Raw genomic sequence first — 21155 nt, forward strand, 5'->3', positions numbered from 1 at the left:
TATTTTAGATAATTAAAAGTAGCCACCTTTTGCTCAGATTACAGCTCTGCACACGGTTCCATTATTTTAATTGAACTTCATGAGGTATTTACCACTTGTTTACTTGGCTGCTCTATTTCACTTGTTCATTGAAAAATGTCAATTTTCATAATCAAGTACATACTAAGGCACAATATATACAGGTGCTGGTCATATAATTAGAATATCATCAAAAAGTTGATTTATTTCACTAATTCCATTCAAAAAGTGAAACTTGTATATTATATTCATTCATTACACACAGACTGATATATTTCAAATGTTTATTTCTTTTAATTTTGATGATTATAACTGACAACTAAGGAAAATCCCAAATTCAGTATCTCAGAAAATTAGAATATTACTTAAGACCAATACAAAGAAAGGATTTTTAGAAATCTTGGCCAACTGAAAAGTATGAACATGAAAAGTATGAGCATGTACAGCACTCAATACTTAGTTGGGGCTCTTTTTGCCTGAATTACTGCAGCAATGCGGCGTGGCATGGAGTCGATCAGTCTGTGGCACTGCTCAGGTGTTATGAGAGCCCAGGTTGCTCTGATAGTGGCCTTCAGCTCTTCTGCATTGTTGGGTCTGGCATATTGCATCTTCCTCTTCACAATGCCCCATAGATTTTCTATGGGGTTAAGGTCAGGCGAGTTTGCTGGCCAATTAAGAACAGGGATACCATGGTCCTTAAACCAGATACTGGTTGCTTTGGCACTGTGTGCAGGTGCCAAGTCCTGTTGGAAAATGAAATCTGCATCTCCATAAAGTTGGTCAGCAGCAGGAAGCATGAAGTGCTCTAAAACTTCCTGGTATACAGCTGCGTTGACCTTGGACCTCAGAAAACACAGTGGACCAACACCAGCAGATGACATGGCACCCCAAACCATCACTGACTGTGGAAACTTTACACTGGACCTCAAGCAACGTGGATTGTGTGCCTCTCCTCTCTTCCTCCAGACTCTGGGACCCTGATTTCCAAAGGAAATGCAAAATTTACTTTCATCAGAGAACATAACTTTGGACCACTCAGCAGCAGTCCAGTCCTTTTTGTCTTTAGCCCAGGCGAGACGCTTCAGATGCTGTCTGTTGTTCAAGAGTGGCTTGACACAAGGAATGCGACAGCTGAAACCCATGTCTTGCATACGTCTGTGCGTAGTGGTTCTCCCCCACATTTTTGAATGGGTTTTTTTTCCACAGTCCTCTCCAGGGTGCGGTTATCCCTATTGCTTGTACACCTTTTTCTACCACATCTTTTCCTTCCCTTCGCCTCTCTATTAATGTGCTTGGACACAGAGCTCTGTGAACAGCCAGCCTCTTTTGCAATGACCTTTTGTGTCTTTCCCTCCTTGTGCAACGTGTCAATGGTCGTCTTTTGGAAAACTGTCAAGTCAGCAGTCTTCCCCATGATTGTGTAGCGTACAGAACTAGACTGAGAGACCATTTAAAGGCCTTTGCAGGTGTTTTGAGTTAATTAGCTGATTAGAGTGTGGCACCAGGTGTCTTCAATATTGAACCTTTTCACAATATTCTAATTTTCTGAGATACTGAATTTGGGATTTTCCTTAGTTGTCAGTTATAATCATCAAAATTAAAAGAAATAAACATTTGAAATATATCAGTCTGTGTGTAATGAATGAATATAATATACAAGTTTCACTTTTTGAATGGAATTAGTGAAATAAATCAACTTTTTGATGATATTCTAATTATATGACCAGCACCTGTATATATCAGTCTGCTAAACTCATTTCAAGGACTTAAGCTTTAAGATCAAAAGGTTCACAAGAAACATATATTAAGTCACGTGTGTCCAAACTTTTGACTGGTAGTGAAAACTGATAAAAGAATGCATTAAGAGGACAATAAAATATGATCGAGGTATTTTAATGACTCAACCACCATTTATTAAAAGCATATAACGGCTTGTCTTGGATGTGAAATAAGCTTATCTTTGCTTGTCTCTTTGGGCACAAAGGGCTTTAAGGTCTTTTGGCACTTTGTAGTTCATTGTATTTGTTCCTTCACATCGTCTCTTCTGGAGTTCAAGCAGATTGATTTTGTGCTCATGAGTAGCAATATGCTTCTTGTACAGCTCTAGTCCCATCACAGATATATCACAAGCCCAACATTTATGCACTTGTTCACTGTAAGAAGAAATGTGTCCAATTTGTACTTTTTATACATGAGCAAGCCATGATAATTATCTTTTTAGTTCCATTATGTACCTGCCCTTTAGTTTCTCAATTGCCAGTTGGTGGCCTTACGTATGCACATGTCTGTCCAATTTCTGTGAAAACAAAAATGAACATAATTATGAAAAAAATATATATAGATCTAGAGTACATATTGATAGCTGTAATGTGCTAACAGGCTAAAATGACCATTAAACATTAAATTTAAGAATGCAGTAAATGAGACAAAACACACTGTTCAGTTCACTCTCTTGGCCACTGGACTAGCCAATTCATACACAGACAATAGAAGAGTGCGTACACACAATGAAGAATAAACATTTTTATGTAACAACTTATATATTATATAAAATATAAATCCTGATGTGTGGGAAATACATACACACTTTTCGATGCACATTTTGTGTGCACGCAGCATGTATACATGGCCCCTGGAGTCCAACGATCTCAATTCAACAACACCAATCCCAATGTTTTGCAATGTTGGACAAGTTGTTTGTCCACTATTTCCTGTAAACTGCTTTACCTATGCTTTGGTGTCATGTAACGATGCCTGGTAACTGTCATTGGTGCCATGCACCTGGGATTCTGATCAATTTAGGGACAGCACCACATATGTTGTTAATTAATTATGAATATATATAAAAAAAAATTAAAAAAAAAAACTCTCAAAACTATGGAAATTTTTAGTTTTTACTTTTCTTTTTTTTTTTTTTTAAGATTGGCCATATTACTTGTCTGTGGCTGACATTTTGAATTCCACTGAAAACTGTTGTTTTAACAGTTGGAATGCACTTATCAATCAATAATCAATCAACCAATCATGGCCGAAATTGGTTTTTACCCTGTAATCAGAGATTGGCTGATCATGCTTGAAGATAAGGCTGATATTTTTTTTCTGAAATGCAAGTTGTTGTCCAGTGTAAGCCGTGCGCAACGTCTTATCCAATTTTCATGCCAGCTTAAGTGTGCACGGGTGGGAGTGTTTGCGCTATCTGTGGGTGTATGCACGCAAACTGTGGGTGTATTGTATGTTAATGAAGTGGTGCAAAGTGCAATTTGCTTTTTCTTGAATAAATATGTCATAGAGCCAAGACGTTTCAGAAACACGTCTGTTTTCAGAGCAAAGTCTGAATTCAGTTCCCACATTTGCAGTTTGGAGATTCCACCAGCAGGTGGTAATTAAGTTCATGTCCAAACTCTGAAAATATAGTGGAACATTAAGTCCCTGAAAATCACAGTTATAGCCATTTATGAAACAATTTTATGAGATTTGTGTTAAACTATCTATAGTTTATGGTTTACTTTCAATTATTTTTATTTTATGTTTATTATTATGTTTATATTTACAATTGTATTTATGATCTGATTTGTACTGGTATTTTTAAACCTTTTTTAATTACTGCAAAAGAAGCCGGTGGAAGAAGTTCGAAAGAGTAAAATGTTTGTATTTGATATTTTTTTGGCCACTTTGTTATTTTGATTATATTTATGTTTCCTTTGAAGTGTAATTACAATTTAGAAATATTTTTGGTTTAATTTGTTCGTGTTTCAACTAATTTAATTTTTCAAAATCAAAATCGACCGGTAAAGGTGAAGTGCCTGCTGATACAATCACTGTTAATACTAGCCATGATTTGTGTCAGAATATGAAAATGATTAATAATACTTACATTCTCTATAATTTAAAATCCTGACAAGGACCACATTTTCCAAGCATATAATAGTAGTGTGTCCCATGTGATAGAAATATGCCTGACATTCAACAAGGACACAGTTCATGCACAAAAGAGCATAAGCCCATATTTCTATTCTTATAATTCATTGCATACAGTCCATTTACTCTACCAACTTCTTATGAATATGCTCTCTTTTCTTTTATTGCTGGTGCTTGACAGGGAATGGACTATATAATAGAATGCTGATGGTGTAATAACCAGAGAAGAACTTCCAAATTAAATTGCACTTGACTCAGCTCATTAGCACATTTTGCCAAACCCACTTGCACCTAGACTTAGCGCATGCTTGCCCGAAAATACCAAAACTTCATGGCCATACCCATTGACTTTGCATATATGACTTATAGCATAACACTGCACTTAGTGCTAGTGCTCTTAAAATTTGGCCCTTTCTCTTTTCGGCTAAAAAGTCTCAAAGCAACTGAGAAACTTTGTCCAACCAAATGCTTTCTAGAATGGGAATGCACCCTCCCACTACATCTGGCAGCCTGCCTGGCTGTGTTCTAACCCCTGCTAATGATGCCTTCACACTTTGAAAGGAGCACAATTAATGCTGTAGGGTCGCTCCAAACAGAATTTCCAAGAAGAATGACTAAAAGGAATAATTTAAGTTCAATACAAGTTTAGCTCAATCAACAGCATTTGTGGCCTACTGTTAATTACCACAGGGTATAATTTTGACTCGTCCCTCCTTTTTTTTTCCCTTTTCAAAAGCAAGAATCTGGGCTCCAGTGAGGCACTTACACTGGAGGAGAATGGGGGCAATTTTTGGAGGGTTTAAAGGAAGAAATGTGAAGCTTTTATTTTAAATAAGAACTTTTTTTTTTTTTTAAGTTTAAAGCTGTTTAAATTGTTGTTTTTACAGTCATTTTTGGGATTAAGCATTTACAGCATTACATTGTCATGGCAACAAAGTTGTAAACTTGGATATAACTTAAAAAGGTTAGTATATGATTTTATCACACTAAAATCATGTATGCAAACATATAAAGTCTTGTGGCCAGACTTTAAAAACAGTGAGATTCTTTTTTTTTTTTAAATCCCCTTTTCTCCCAATTTGGAATGCCCATTTCCCACTACGTAGGTCCTCGTGGTGACGCAGTTACTCACCTCAATCCAGGTGGCGGAGGACAAGTCTCAGTTGCTCCGCTTCTGAGACTGTCAAGCTGAGCATCTTATCATCGTTGTGCATGACACCACGGAGACTCCGCATGTGGAGGCTCATGCTGTTCACAAATTACCACGCGCCCCATTGAGAGCGAGAACCACTAATAGTGACCACGAGGAGGTTATCCCATGTGACTCCACCCTCCCTAGCAACCGGGCCAATTTGGTTGCTTAGGCGACCTGGCTGGAGTCACTCAGCATGCCATGGATTCGAACTCGCAACTCTAGGGGTGGTAGTCAGCGTCAATACTCGCTGAACTACCCAGCCCCCCCAAACAGTGAGAATCTTAATGTTTATGGATTGGCCCCATTCACTTCCATTGTCAGTTCCTCACTGTAACCCAGATTTTTGCTTCAACATTATGCCACATTAATCACGATTAAATAATGGTACATGATACATTACAACATATTAAGTCATCTTAAATATGTATTTTATATTTTGTATCAAAGAACTTACAAGAAATTTGTTAATCATCAAATATTTTAAAGGAATATTCCAGGTTAAATATAAGTTAAGATCAGTTAACAGCATTCGTGGTATAATACTTATTACTACAAAAAATTATTTTGACTTGCCCCTCCTTAATACAAGATGATTGAGCTTAACTTGTATTGAACCCAAAATGTTCCTTTAAGTTTAGAGACAGTGCCACCTATTGGTCAAAAATCATTAAAGTGCAGATTTGTGTTTATTAAAGGGATAGTTCACCCAAAAATGAAAATACTCTCATAATTTACTCACCCTCATGCCATCCCAGATGTGTATGACTTACTTTCTTCAGCAGAACACAAATTAAGATTTTTAGAAGAATATCTCTGCCGTGTAGGTCCGTACAATGCAAGTGAATGGTTGCACCATTTGGATATACAGTGCATCCAGAAAGTATTCACAGTGCTTCACTTTTTCCACATTTTATGTTACAGCCTTATTCCAAAATGGATTAAATTCATTATTTTCCTTAAAATTCTACAAACAATTTTGAAATCTTTGCAAATTTATAAAAAAAATAAATAAAAAAAAGTACATAAGTATTCACAGCCTTTGCTCAATACTTTGTTGAAGCACCTTTGGCACTAATTACAGCCTCAAGTCTTTTTGAGTATGATGCTACAAGCTTGGCACACCTATTTTTGGGCAGTTTCTCCCATTCTTCTTTGCAGGACCTCTCAAGCTCCATCAGGTTGGATGGGGAGCATCAGTGCACAGCCATTTTCAGATCTCTCCAGAGATGTTCAATCGGGTTCAAGTCTGGGCTCTGGCTGGGCCACTCAAGGACATTCACAGAGTTGTCCCGTAGCCACTCCTTTGTTATCTTGGCTGTGTGCTTAGGGACGTTGTCCTGTTGGAAGATGAAACTTCGCCCCAGTCTGAGGTCCAGAGCGCTCTGGAGCAGGTTTTCATCAAGGATGTCTCTGTACATTGCTGCATTCATCTTTCCCTCGATCCTGAGTAGTCTCCCAGTTCCTGCCGCTGAAAAACATCCCCACAGCATGATGCTGCCACCACCATGCTTCACTGTAGGGATGGTATTGGCCAGGTGATGAGCGGTGCCTGGTTTCCTCCAGACATGACGCTTGCCATTCAGGCCAAAGGGTTCAATCTTTGTTTCTCATGGTCTGAGAGTCCTTCAGGTGCCTTTTGGCAAACTCCAGGCGGGCTGTCGTGTGCCTTTTACTGAGGAGTGGCTTCCATCTGGCCACTCTACCATACAGGCCTGATTGGTGGAGTGCTGCAGAGATGGTTGTTCTTCTGGAAGGTTCTCCTCTCTCCACAGAGAAATGCTGGAGCTCTGTCAGAGTGACCATCGGGTTCTTGGTCACCTCCGTGACTAAGGCCCTTCTCCCCCGATCGCTCAGTTTGGCCGGGCGGCCAGCTCTAGGAAGAGTCCTGGTGGTGCCAAACTTCTTCCATTTATGGATGATGGAGGCCACTGTGCTCATTGGGACCTTCAATGCTGCAGAAAGTTTTCTGTACCCTTCCCCAGATCTGTGCCTTGCTACAATCTTGTCTCGGAGGTCTACAGACAATTCCTTGGACTTCATGGCTTGGTTTGTGCTCTGACATGCACTGTTAACTGTGGGACCTTATATAGACAGGTGTGTGCCTTTCCAAATCATGTCCAATCAACTGAATTTACCACAGGTGGACTCCAATCAAGTTGTAGAAACATCTCAAGGATGATCAGTGGAAACAGGATGCACCTGAGCTCAATTTTGAGTGTCATGGCAAAGGCTGTGAATACTTATGTACATGTGATTTTTTTTTCTTTTTTTTTTTTCGTTTTTTATTTTTAATACATTTGCAAAGATTTCAATCAAACTTCTTTCACGTTGTCATTATGGGGTATTGTTTGTAGAATTGTGAGGAAAATAATGAATTTAATAAATTTTGGAATAAGGCTGTAACATAACAAAATGTGGAAAAAGTGAAGCGCTGTGAATACTTTCTGGATGCACTGTATCAATCCCCCGCTAAATATTCTGAGCAATTACTCCAGCTGAAAGAATTAAATTGTGTCGTGCATGGCAGTGTGATCCCAAACACAGAGATTATGTCACAATTGCATCTTGATCTACAGATAGCCTCCCCAAAACATAATTTTTCAAAGATTTAATGTCCCTGTCCGAGTGTTTTTGAATCAGACCGTTAAAAACTGCACTGTAATCTTTGATGCCACTGACGTCACCACACCCGAACTGGTGAAAAAAAAAAAAAAAAAAAAAAAAAAAAGCGCTAGCCGCTAATGTCTGAAAGACCTAAATGGTTGTGATCAATGATCAATCAGTGATGTAAAGTATTTTCGCGTGATAGTGCTTGCTTGGCCTCCCCTCTCAGCACCAGAGGACCTGGGTCATTATCAAAATATGGTGACAAACATGTCCCTTGACTCCGACTCATGAAAATGATTTTAATAGTCAAGAAACACGTTTAAAAGGCATAATTCTATAACCTAAACTTTTTATTAAATAATAATAATAATAAAAAATTTCTTTTCTTTTCTTAATATATTTTAATTTGTCAACTGCCTGAAGAAAAAAAAATGATCTGGTTCACCACTTCTGTGACACAGTTATATGTTTATTTTTTACTCATTTTGCTTTCTCAGCTCAAGCCTTAGTGTAAGACCTAACAAGTGTGCAAAAAAAAAAAAAAACAAAAAACAAATACGTTGATAATTTAAATAATTTAAGACTTGATTTCATCTCAGTGATTTTCCCACCGTGTTTAAATTTATTAATTTACATTTTAACAGTAATTTTTTCACATGGTTCATTTAAATGTCATTGGTGTTACATTGTTTAAAGATGCACTCAGTAACTTTTGTCTAGGTGTCATCTTGGACTTACACTGACAACTAGCGGCTTGGATGTAGCATCACTTAACATCAATAGTCTGAATCTGAATAGTTTCAGATGCCATTGTGCCTTTCGAAAGACCGTCATAAAAGTGACACATTCTAGTTATTTTTTGTAAAATGCTCCGATTATTGATCGATTTCTTTGACCACACACACACACACACACAACAGGCCAATTTTCCATTCCACTTCTTGCCATATCCATTATATTCTGAGCATTAACAAACAGCATAAAATAGTACAATTATCAAATTCTACACCTGCTAATGGTATGTGATGCTATATGATCCTGTTTCAAAATTAGTATTTTTCCCTCAGCATGTTCTTGTCAGGCTTTGTGAGATTCACCCTTAACTATAGGCCTCCTACTTGTATCAAACTGCTGAATAGCAATGTCGAAAATCTAAATACACTGTGATGTATCAAAGAAACGAGAATTGCTACCAATTCCATCTTAATAAAATACAATTTAGGTATGGAAGATATCCAACCAATAAAGAACTTAATTTGCACAGTTTTATTGAACATCTTGCCTAAAGTCTCCATTATTTCACACATAAGACTATTAGCAGAAGTATAGCACAAAGTGAACTGAATAATACTTTTTTCAGAATTTGATCAACAATTTCAGTGTTCAAAAGAATGTTTAAAATCAAAGAAGAAAGATGCAGAGGAAACATGCACTTAATAAATTCACTTATCTGTGAATTTACTGAGCAGGTCCAATGTCTGTGGGATAGTGTCACTGCCAAAAATCTGTAAATATACATTTTTTCCTCAAAAGGTGCACAACAACAAAAGATGAAGGATGACAGAGAGAGAACCTTTATAACTATCACAACTGACACTTTATGAAAAGAACATTTGTACATTTCTTGGCAAGGGTTGGTTACTCTAAGGTAGAGCACTGCACTAATCTTGGTTCATCATTGGCTTTACAATGTAGCCAGTGCTCTCAGATGAGATGCATGCTTGGAGAGGTCAATTTTGTGCTGCAATTGAAAGACGGGCACAGTGAAGATGCAGGAATTGCTGGAATTGGGAGCTGTGGCACAGCTGCTCTGCAAGGCTCACTAGGTGTGTAAGAGAAATCTTTCTTCTTACATTCACAAAGTTGTCAGGAGGCGTTTAGTGCCTCCTGTTGGTCTGAGTGAGTTGAACACTCTCCTACTGAAGTGTCAGAATCGCTGGTATCTGATAAAACATTTAAGCAAAAGCAAAAATTCACTATAATAAAAAAGCAGAATTATAAATATCATGTGATGTTAATCTGGTATCTTAAACAGCAAAGAACTGAATTTCTGCAGTGGGAATATTGTTGTGCCCTCTTCATAAGCTCATAACTAAAAAAGGTAGTCAAGATACTAAAAGGGTTCTTACTCTTCAGGTCCTTCAGGATCTTTATGCGCTTTGTCCTGAGAAATGCCATCTCTGAGGACACCTGACAACCAGAGAATTACTATTGTTAGGTTAATCTGTTTATACTCTATGGCTAAACAAAACATTGTGGGGAAAACCAAAAACAGATTGCAGCTTAGAAAAAGATGTAAGGGAAAAGATATTTAGCAAAGCTGCTAGTCAGAATCACTAAATATTTTTGAAAAACTACAGGTTATAAAATGTTTAAAGATAAAATGGGCTTCCAATGTTTAATGCAGCATATACACCTGTTGTTTAACTGCTAGAAGATGATGAACTTCTGTGTAAGCGTTCTGAAGTGTGGAATATGCTTTGAACAGCTGTTCGCCTACATTCTCCAAAGAGCTATTCAGCTCCTCTTCTTTCAAAGACAGTGTCATCAATTCATTCACATGCTCTAAAAATCATATACACACAATGATCAATATCTTGAGACTTGAAAGATCAAATAAGCACTCATTTTCAGTTTAACATCAAGCAAATTAATCATGACTATAAAGTTTTGTGTAATGTCCTACATTTTACAATGTACCCATTCACCTTGTATTTAAGTTTGCATTTCCTTCCATTAATAGAGGAGATAACTACACTTTGATTAAAAACACGAATTAAAGCTGTAAGTGTACACTCACTTTTTTTAGATGTTGTGTTTGTTTTAGGACTCAGTTGAATAGTATTTGAAATATCCTGTAACAAAAATTAAATAGATCTTCGATACATTTTAATGGAGTTACATTTTACAACTTCTCTCTAAAGCACTCATACAGTACCTGTTTTTTCCTCTTGGTTTGCCAAGAGACAGTTTCAAAGCAGTTGTGATCCTTCAGTTCTGTATACACTGTATAATGCGGTTGAACTTCTTCAAAGTTCTCTTTTATTTGGCAATCATTTATATTGTAGGTTCCTGAAGTCTGGCTCTCAAACATCTTAGCCAGTGAAGTCTCAGATGGAACAGGGACAACGTATGGCTCTTGTCCATGAAGGCTTTCTCTAAAGGGAATTTATGAAAGCGATATTAAGGAGGTGGCCTTCATCTAAGGTCAATTCTTCTACTTCAGTGACTAACCTTTTGGTGTCAGATGCTAACAAGCTCTTAATCTCTTCCCATTAAGTTATGTTAACACTCAACAGACTATAAAAAAATTAGTATCAGGGACATCAGAGAAAGAATTTTCACGAGGGGCCAAATTCAAACCTCCTAAGCAAATAGCACTAAAATCGGCTGATGTGGAACAGGTCAGGTTGCATAAGAAGTCAGAAAGTAATAATTTATTCACCTGGAAATGCCCAGTTCCTGTTGCAGTTTGCTCTTGGATGTTTGAAGACACTTGCCCCTCAGTAGTGAAGAAACCCCTCTTGCTGCTCTCCAGTTGGGCTTGTTGAGCTCCGTCTGGCTTGAGGAGCAGCTCAGCACAGCAGTAGCAGTTCGTTTATTTTCAGAAGGACCAGTCTCATTTCTATTCTCTGCTAGTGTGCTTATATCCACAGCTTGTAACAATGAATTTGGCTTCATCTCTCCTTGTTTAAGGCTTCTCAATGTGGAGATGACATCACTTGAACAGGACTCCTCTACATTCTTCTCACGGTCAAGGTGGTTAATAGATTGTTTGGATGTCCATCCTTTGACAGGCCTTCCTTTTTTCTTGACATGCTTGTCTTTATGATCCTGATTGTCCAATGATTTAGGAATAGTCCCAAGCATTGTAGAAAGGTGACACTCATCTCCTTGGACCAGTTCAGGAGCACACGTAGGCTCAGCAGAGGCACCAAGTTCATCTTCAGTTGTACACACATTGGACACTTTTCTATCAGGGATGGGACATGTGCCACAAGTAGACATTTCTTGTGATGAATTCTCTGATGGAACCTCAAGACAAGGTCTTTTCACAAGGGGGCCACTTAAACTGTCCATATCAGGTGTGCCCTCTATTCTCCTTTTTGGCAGTTTGTTGATCAGCTGCATGGAGGCTGAAACGTTCGGTTCTAACTTTCCCCAAGAGGAGGTGAAGTTGCAAGATGACGGCACACAGTCACTTGTGAACTCACTTGTTCTCATCTTGGCATTCTTAAATTTTGCCCTTTGTGCTTCTATCCACTTGAGACCTTTGGCTCGCATTTTCAGATTTCTTACAAAAAAGAAAACAAGTCTTCTGTTTACAACCATCTATCGCCATTCATAACATTATTGACAAATGTATTTTAAAAAGCCCATTCAATCATGATCAACACAGTTTAGTCAATCAACCATCATTCACTCAAAACACATGCAGTTAAACATATAACAAGTCTTGAGTATGAGCTGACAAGCTTACATTTCTTGGTCTCTTTTAGCGCAGAGGGCTTTAAGCTCCTCATCAATATCAACACTGTAGTCCACTTCATTTTGTCCATCATCTCTTCTCTTTTGGAGATTTAACAGCATGTGTTTGTGGTCACTAGTGACAATATGCTTCTTGTACAGCTTTAGTCCAGTCATAGACATATCACAGGCCCAACATTTATGTACTTGTTCACTGTAAGAAGAAAAAAAAGTGTTCATTTTACACAATTTTCCCTTTAATGCACAACATGACAATCAATTTATTTTTTTCAATACCTGCCCTGGAGTTGCTCAATTGCCTGATGGTGCAACATACTGTGCATATGTTCGTCCAATAACTGTGAAAATAAAGAGGAAGGTACTTTTGAAAGAACAGATATTGGGCCAGTCCATAGCCATGTGCTCAGCCTCAGTGTTCCATAATATGTTCAATTTGGGAATGCAAAAAACTAATGTAGTGAATGATTAGATGAAACATGCAGCCCTGTCATCACATCATAAATGTGTATTTCTTATTGTTTGGGTGCTTGGCTTTACTGAAAGTGTATTATTTTTAACTATGCATAAGATTTACCGTCCTGTTTCTTTTGCACTTTAGCATTTAAAAACCAATGTTTTAACAAATTACTAACCTGTTCAGGAAAACGATGACGGCAGACAAAACACCTCTTTTGACCTTTTTGTTGGTCCCTAAATGGATATACAGTTGAAGTCAGAAGTTTACATACACCTTAGCCAAATACATTTAAACTCAGTTTTTCACAATTCCTGACATTTAATCGTAGAAAACATTCCCTGTCTTAGGTCAGTTAGGATCACTACTTTATTTTAAGAATGTGAAATGTCAGAATAATAGTAGAGAGAATGATTAATTTCAGCTTTTATTTCTTTCATCACATTCCCAATGGGTCAGAAGTTTACATACACTTTGTTAGTATTTAGTAGCATTGCCTTTAAATTGTTAACTTGAGTCAAACATTTTGGGTAGCCTTCCACAAGCTTCCCACAATAAGTTGCTGGAATTTTGGCCCATTCCTCCAGACAGAACTGGTGTAACTGGGTCAGGTTTTTAGGCCTCCTTGCTCTCACATGCTTTTTCAGTTATGCCCACACATTTTCTATCTATTTGTGATGGCCACTCCAATATCTTGACTTTGTTGTCCTTAAGCCATTTTGCCACAACTTTGGAGGTATGTTTGGGGTCATTGTCCATTTGGAAGACCCATTTGCGACCAAGCTTTAAATTCCTGGCTGATGTCTTGATATGTTGCTTCAATATATCCACATAATTTTCCTTCCTCGTGATGCCATCTATTTTGTCAAGTGCACCAGTCCCTCCTGCAGCAAAGCACCCTCACAACATGATGCTGCCACCCCCATGCTTCATGGTTGGGATGGTGTTCTTCGGCTTGCAAGCCTCACCCTTTATCCTCCAAACTTAACGATGGTTTTTATGGCCAAACAGCTCAATTTGTCTCATCAGACAAGAGGACATTTGTCCAAAAAGTAAGATCTTTGTCCCCATGTGCACTTGCAAACTGTCTGGCTTTTTTATGGCAGTTTTGGAGCAGTATGATGGCTGCATGGTCCCATGGTGTTTATACTCGTGTATTATTGTTTGTACAGATGAATGTGGTACCTTCAGGCATTTGGTAATTGCTCCCAAGTATGAACCAGACTTGTGTAGGTCCACAATTTTTTTTCTGAGGTCTTCTTTTCTGATTTCTGTTGATTTTTCCATGATGTCAAGCAAAGAGGCACTGAGTTAGAAGTCCTTAAAATACATCCACAGGTACACCTCCAATTCCTCCTATCAGAAGCTAATTGGCTAATTGCCTAAAGGCTTGACATAATTTTCTGGAATTTTCCAAGCTGCTTAAAGGCACAGTTAACTTGGTGTATGTAAACGTCTGACCCACTGGAATTGTGATATAGTCAGTTAAAAGTGAAACAATCTGTCTGTAAACAATTGTTGGAAAAATTACTTGTGTCATGCACAAAGCAGATGTCTTAAACAACTTGCCAAAACTATAGTTTGCTAATATGAAATCTGTGGTTTGCTTAAAAAATTAGTTTTAATGACTTCAACCAAAGTGTATGTAAACTTCTGACTTCAACTGTATAAAAAAAACTTGCCTACTTTGATCTTTGACATAAACAAAATAAAAAATAAAAGCAATTTATCCACTCAAACATTGTACATTAAATAATTATTTAACCATGCAGACAGATGTCTAGAATGCGTGAGATGACATTGTGCTTACCTTTGTAGCTCTCTTTTGGCATAAAGGGCTTTAAGCTCATCATCATTAAGTTCAACCATGTAATCCACTTGAAGACTTCCTGTACATCTTTTCTGCGGGAATTTGAGCAGATTGCTTTTGTGCTCACTAGTGGCAATATGCTTATTGTATTGCTCTAGTCCCGTCATGGATATATCACAGGCCCAACACTTATGCACTTGTTCACTGTCAGAAAGAAGCATTACATTGTTTACTTTTTATACCAAAGATCGATGTGATAATCAATGCTTTTTAGTTCCATACCTGCCCTTGAGTTCCTCAATTGCCAGATGGTGAGCATAACTATGCATATGTTTGTCAAAATCCTGTGGAAAAGAAATTCATTAAAAAAAAAAAAAAAAAAAAAAAAGAGGTCTACAACATAGCCATACCCATAAAAACATATAATTTTTAAAGAAATAGTGCACTCAACCGACTACAGAAATTCTGCAATTGTTTAATTCCCCTCATTTCATGCCAGACCCGTATGACTTTCTTACTTCCATGCAACACAAGAGCTACAGTTTTGAAGAACATACTGTTGTAGATTAAAGGAACATGGTGGAAATAAATTAATATTGGTAACTGTGAAATTTGATTTGGTACAGTTTAGTCTATACACATTTTTGCTCTGTAAATGAAAGAATAGCAATAAACCTAGACAGAAAATAAAACTCATTTGTGCAATAAAAACGACATTTCCCATGATTTTATGTGGCGTCACCTAAAAGACAAAAAATATATATAATGCACAATTACACACCTAATGTGTAGCTTTGCTCTTCATTTTGTTACATTGTTGGCTGAATGCGAAAGTGTAGAATAACAGTAAAAAAAGGTCTGTTTCTCACCCACATCTATCATATCACTTCTGAAGACATGAATTTAACCACCGGAGTCATATGGATTACTTTTATGCTGCCTTTATGTGCTTTTGGAGCATCAAAGTTATGGTCACCATTCACTTGCATTGTAAGGACCTACAGAGCTGAGATATTCTTCTAAACAACTTCATTTGTGTTCTGCTGATGAAAGAAAGTCATACACATCTGGGATGGCATGAAGGTGAGTAAATGATGAGAGAATTTTCATTTTTGGGTGAACTATCTCTTAAAGAGTACAAAAAAAAAAAAAAAAAAAAGAGAAAAGAACAAAAGTAAGGCATAACAAAATACACAGCACAAAACTGCATCATCACATCAGAAAGCAACGTCGTTTTCAAGTCTTTGTGTACTTTTAATGCCCCTGAAAAATAACGTTATTTCTCAACCTGGAACCATTACACTGTCGATTCTTAAAGGGAAGGTAGTACTGTCCTGTCACTCTTGCATGAAAACAGTATTTTTTGAAACAGAATTGAAGAATTGTTCAAACAAACAGCCCAACCTGCACTCCGTATTCTTCACAGCAGAGTAAACATGTCTTCTTATAAACGTTCGTCGTCTTCTTCTTCTTCTTTTTGTGTTTCATGACTGTTCTTTATCAAATAATTAAAAACAAAGAGCAAAACCACACAGTGCAAATTCTCGTCCACAAACACTCAATATATGTACAAATATTATAAGGCAATTTTACGAAACAGAGCTTGGGTATCTATTTTAATTATGCTGGACTTTCCGACGAATTACTCAAGTTGAAAGAATCTTCTCGTGTGAGAGAGTAATAACCCCATCGCATTTTGATCTTTAGAGCTATTGGTGATAAAGAGAACCTTTCCAAAGCAACATGATTCAGGAGTTTTCGGTCAGTTAAGATCGCTCTCCACGTGTTGGCTAAATAATCCGTCGCTGTCTGTAACGGCGATGACAGTGCTCGAACGCCATTGGCGCGGCCTTCTCTGGCGTCACCAAATGCTTTGACGTAACCGACGTCTCAGAAAGCGCGAGGAATCCAGAAGATGATTATTAACTTTTTTCGGCCCACACATTTTTGATTGAAAAATAAAAAGTCTCGCAACATCGAGAAATACGCGATTTCTAGAAAATGCATCAGCAGAAATTGCCACCCTCGTTAGAATAGATTGTGATACATTTCACCGATTGGGGGCGCCACCACTGACCGATTGTGAACAGAGATTTAAGAGAGTAAGACGAAAAACGGAAGTATACCACTATAGCGCTCATCTGTGCTGTCTTTTTATTTTTCTTATGTTTGACCAAAAATGTGCACTGGTTGTGTGCAGAAAGAATATCCTGACAGGGTGAGTTCATTATAATTTGTGATCGCCACACTTTGTACGAATTATCAATGGAGCGCTTGTTGTTGACAGTTCAGTCTCTCATCAGCTTTGGAACTGCATCACTAGTCTAACAGGAATAGTTATAATATCATATACTCTCATGTCATCCCAGATGTTTATGGCTTTCCTTCTTTTGCAGAGCACGAATTAAGGTTTTTTAGAAGAATATCTCAGCTCTGTAGGTCCATACAACGACAAGTGAATGGTGGCCAGAACTTTGAAGCTCCAAAAAGCACATAAAGGCAGCATAAAAGTAATCTATTCAACTCTAGTGGTTTAATCCATGTCCTCAGAAGCGATATGATAGGTGTGGGTGAGAAAAAGTTCAATGGATCTGTTCCCAAATTTAGTGAGCATCCTCCAGGGGCAGCATTTTGAGACATCATAGGCATGCTCCAGACGAAAAGGCTGTTCCAAAAGGTAGGTATCTTAATTATGCTGCCTCCTAACATACCTCATTTTGCCCCAATTCTAAGGTATCATCGTATGTATCCTTCTCTGGGTATGCGATCCCAGAATGCACTGTGATAAGCTCAGCAGCAAAATAAATCCAAGATGGTGGATGAGGCGAGATACATTTTGATTATAAACATACATTCAATATTGAAAAGTATTGTTAAAAAATAATGGACTATTATACCCAAAATGTGTGTGAGCTATGCATATTAATGCTCATAAGAGTATCACGTCTTTCCTCTCGTATCACCTGTATTGAAATCAGTTGCAAGTCGAGTCTCCTGTGCAGAGCACTACTTGAATGACGTGCAGAGCTATGTAGAGCGTTCCAATCCAAATCGGTCTCTTTTGAGGCATCATTTCAGTGAATATACTGCAATAGAAGAGAGCTGCCTTTGTAGGCATGAGACAGCGAGGCAGCTCACTAAGTTTTGGAGCAAACCCATAATTTGAGTCCTTTTTACTGTAAATCTCCACATTTGATCGGCCCCGACAGATTGGTGGCGATATGCACAAAGAATGCGGATTGCCCAAAAACAAAAGAAGAAGAATGTGGAAATGAAAGTGGAGATGTACGATAAAAAAATTACTTAAATAGTGATCTGATTCTCACCCACACCTATAATATCAATTATGAAGATGTGGATTAAGCCACTGGAGTCGTATGGGTTATTTTTATGTGCTGTTAGGACCTTCTGAGTTTTGGTCTCCATTCACTTGCATTGTATGGACCCACAGAGCAGAAATATTCTTCTAAAAACCTTCGCTTGTGTTCAGCAGAAGAAAGAATGTCATACACATCTGGGATGGCATGAGGGTGAGTAAATGATGAAAGAATTTTCATTTTTGGGTGAACGATCCCTTTAATAAATCCTTCAAGGCTGTATTTTAGAGCTCCTTGTTCAAGGCTGGTTTTTTAACAGTTTTTTTTTTTTTTTTTTGCAATAGGCATTTACCTGCTCACATTTATGCTTGTTGAGTGTGAGATAGCATTTGATAGCACATTTCACACTACTGCATTTAGATCTGTTCCCCCGGCCTCTTTGTGTTAAAAGTCCTCATTTGCCAAAAACTTTAAAAGCTACCAGCCACACAGCCTCTTTATGTTTGAGCTTTGTTGGGTTGCTCATGCTTGGTACACATTTGCCCTGTAAATGCTACTAAGAGCATTTCACCCTTGGTGAAAATAAATTATGTAAATTAACATGTTTAATCATATTTTTGCCTGTAAAGCTATATTAAAAGTACATTTCATTTGCTATGTGCATAGGGTAATACCTGTCTTGAGAATGGTTCGTATCTGATTAATTTTCTTGGCTGTGCCAACTGTCACCAGCGGGACTTTGTACTGATCAGTGACAGGACTCTGGTGAATGAGGATGAGGAGGAGATTGTCACTTACCTTCGTGAGTCACATCAGCAGCACATAGAATGTTCATTGAATGCCAAACATCTCTAAGCAACTTCATGAGTAAACTTTATTTTTTTCCCTAGATATTTGCAAGAACTGTGATCATGTTATAGCCAGACATGAGTACACCTTCACTGTGGTGGATGACTATCAGGTGAGCGTTGTCCTTAATTCTACAATGCAGAATCAGAATTTCCTTTTATTGGCAAAGTAAGTTGCACATAGGAATTTGACTTGATGGTTGCTCCAAGGGCACAGTAAACATGCCATATCAAGTGCTCATTATTAAATCACACTCACTATGTTTTTTTTTTTGTTGTTGTTTTTTTGTCAACTAACAATGTCCAACAGTGTATGTACATGCACCACGTGAGATTTATGTTATTTTTATCATTTCTTCTGAAAGTCATGAAAATTCCCACAACAGTGTCATTTTTACTAAATCTCAAATTCTATATTGTGTTTAACTGAATTCAGTGGTCTAAATGACATGATGGAAATGGCATCCTTAAAGTTTTTGAAGTAAAATGGCCAATGCCTTTGTCTTACGAAGGCTAATTTCATAGTTTACATTTTATATATCCTCCTAAATATACACAAATACTATTTTACATTTTTTGCATAATTTGGCAAAATTACACCTTGATTAGAAATAAAAATTCTGCTCACAATTGATATTTACCTTGAAATTTCTCTATTTTCTTTAAACATCACTTGTCTCATATTTAATCTCAAGCTTGCTCTTAACTGACACGTTTGTTGTGAAGTACACTAACTTTTGAAAAAACCTTATTAGAGACAAAATTGTTTAGTGTGGTGGAAATTATGCCACAACTCAGTCGTAATTTAAAAATATACATATATATTTTTAATGAAGTCATTTTCACACAATACATTTTTGAATGGGTTATATTTATTTCTCTCATTGTTTAGATTATCATATTTTTGAATCATTTGTATTTTTATAATGGATTTACATTGTTTAATATTGAAAGTCTGGTCTTGGGACAAGGCTTAAACAATAAAACCAATACACAAAAGGCTTTTGAAAATTACAAAAAATAAATGATTAAGGCTTGACAAAGAGTTTCTATGTCAGTTTTAATGTAAACATTATATAACAAAAATAAAAGCTAAAATCAATAATAATTTTAATAAAAATCAAAAACTGGGACATAAAATTGCCCTAAAAAACACTCATACAAAAAATATACACAACTTACAGTACAATACAATTGTGCAATTTACATTACACAAGTAGGGTATGTTATTATGTAGGTGGTGGAGAGTGCAACTGTAGTGAGTAGAATTCATAGAGTAGATCAAATCTATCAAATAAATAAAGTTTCACTTAAAGGTGCACTCAGTCATTTTTCCCCATTAAAAAAGTTTTACTCCTAAAGAAATTCATTGTACTTTTGAAACATATGTATAAAATCATGACCACTCACATGAGATGAGGATTCTTGTCATATCAGTAACCTTAAAAAAGCTGTTTTATTCTACATGGGGCAGGGGTGCCCTCAAGGGGGCTGCCATTTTAGAATCACGTGACCAGCTGAATACTACTCGCTTAATCTCAGTAACCGTCTTGTTATTGGACACTTTCACTCTTGGATTAAATTAATCATGTCTGATTGTGAATAGTAAATGTCTACAATGGCATCTATAACTGAAAACTATTGATTTTGAATGATGCTGCTTCCACACCACTAGGTGTCACTGTAAGTCCAAGATGACACAAGCAAAAAGTTACTGAGTGCACCTTTAATGGAAAGCGATGAATGGAAAATAATGATAGAAAATAGGGCCTTTGGAAAAAACAAAAAAAACAAAAAAAAAACGTTGTTATAGAATATGAATACTAAAGTGTGAGTTAAATGAATAGGTTTTGACTTTACAGAGTCACATTTAATTTTGTTTGATTTTTCAGGAATACACAATGTTGTGTATGTTGTGTGGAAAGGCAGAGGATTCCATCAGTGTTTTGCCAGATGATCCCAGACAAACAGCACCTCTCTTCTAGAGTATTTACCCAGAGCCAGAGATGGGACATTCTCCTCTTAGCATGGTTATGAATGTTTTGATGGAGCCATGACACATGCAGGGTTTCGCATAGGTTAGCACTGGAGAACGGCATACATATACTCCAGGTGAATATATCGCAGGATCCATTGTGTTCTTTGTTTCTACCGTTTTTAACAGTGGCTCTTACACAGTACTGCTCTGACTCATAAAGATACATGAATCTGAGGCAATTCACAGATATTAAAGTTAAATAAGAACAAGTGTTCCTCATGGTTGTAAAAACCTCTTGATCATCCATTGATGTTTTAAACTTGATTGGTGGAAATGTTCTACAAAAAGTGGTTTGAATGGACTAGCAGTGTGTAACACAGGTAGGTCACTTAAAAAAAAGTATAAAGAACACATTTAAATTAGGCAGATGAAATACCTGCAAAGTACACCCAAGATGTTTTTTTTTTTTTTGTATGCTTTGTCTAAATAAACTATAAAACAATGCTCCATTGTGTATATATA

The 21155-nt window shown here is 37.1% G+C and overlaps 2 protein-coding genes across 3 annotated transcripts; one reads left to right on the forward strand and one right to left on the reverse strand.

Annotated features, from left to right (window-relative positions):
- Positions 1 to 8991: 8991 nt before the first annotated feature.
- Positions 8992 to 16297, reverse strand: znf106b (zinc finger protein 106b). Of its 2 annotated transcripts, XM_051655031.1 has the most exons (12): positions 15895 to 16289; positions 14773 to 14834; positions 14491 to 14694; positions 12859 to 12916; positions 12503 to 12564; positions 12219 to 12419; positions 11184 to 12032; positions 10677 to 10896; positions 10539 to 10593; positions 10155 to 10303; positions 9868 to 9928; positions 8992 to 9681 (listed from the first exon to the last, which is right to left on the reverse strand). In XM_051655031.1, exons 1-12 carry the CDS (start codon positions 15976 to 15978, stop codon positions 9605 to 9607), a joined length of 2082 nt encoding a protein of 693 aa, XP_051510991.1. In that variant the 5' UTR covers positions 15979 to 16289; the 3' UTR covers positions 8992 to 9604. The 2 variants fall into 2 exon arrangements, with proteins under 2 accessions (XP_051510991.1, XP_051510992.1); XM_051655032.1 differs by lacking the exons at positions 8992 to 9681; positions 9868 to 9928 and having other exon boundaries at positions 10539 to 10597; positions 10680 to 10896; positions 15895 to 16297.
- Positions 16298 to 16518: 221 nt separating this feature from the next.
- On the forward strand, positions 16519 to 21137 carry churc1 (churchill domain containing 1). The gene is made up of 4 exons (XM_051655034.1): positions 16519 to 16708; positions 18474 to 18609; positions 18698 to 18768; positions 20548 to 21137. The coding sequence occupies exons 1-4, from the start codon at positions 16670 to 16672 to the stop codon at positions 20638 to 20640; spliced, it is 339 nt and encodes a 112-aa protein (XP_051510994.1). The 5' UTR covers positions 16519 to 16669; the 3' UTR covers positions 20641 to 21137.
- The last annotated feature ends 18 nt before the right edge of the window (positions 21138 to 21155 follow it).

Source organism: Myxocyprinus asiaticus, chromosome 25 (genome assembly GCF_019703515.2).
Source record: "Myxocyprinus asiaticus isolate MX2 ecotype Aquarium Trade chromosome 25, UBuf_Myxa_2, whole genome shotgun sequence".
Taxonomy (NCBI): Eukaryota; Metazoa; Chordata; class Actinopteri; order Cypriniformes; family Catostomidae; genus Myxocyprinus; species Myxocyprinus asiaticus.

What these genes read in the sequence shown, in the direction of transcription:
- znf106b (XM_051655031.1), bottom strand. Translation starts at nt 15,978, where the DNA reads ATGAAACACAAAAAGAAGAAGAAGAAGACGACGAACGTTTATAAGAAG. An exon ending in GTCATCGTTTTCCTGAACAG is followed by an intron (nt 12,565 to 12,858) that starts GTTAGTAATTTG and finishes TTATTTTCACAG; the next exon opens with TTATTGGACGAACATATGCA. An exon ending in GATCCTGAAGGACCTGAAGA is followed by an intron (nt 9,682 to 9,867) that starts GTAAGAACCCTT and finishes ATGTTTTATCAG; the next exon opens with ATACCAGCGATTCTGACACT.
- churc1 (XM_051655034.1), top strand. Translation starts at nt 16,670, where the DNA reads ATGTGCACTGGTTGTGTGCAGAAAGAATATCCTGACAGG. An exon ending in AGAAAGAATATCCTGACAGG is followed by an intron (nt 16,709 to 18,473) that starts GTGAGTTCATTA and finishes CTATGTGCATAG; the next exon opens with GGTAATACCTGTCTTGAGAA. An exon ending in CTGTGGTGGATGACTATCAG is followed by an intron (nt 18,769 to 20,547) that starts GTGAGCGTTGTC and finishes TTGATTTTTCAG; the next exon opens with GAATACACAATGTTGTGTAT.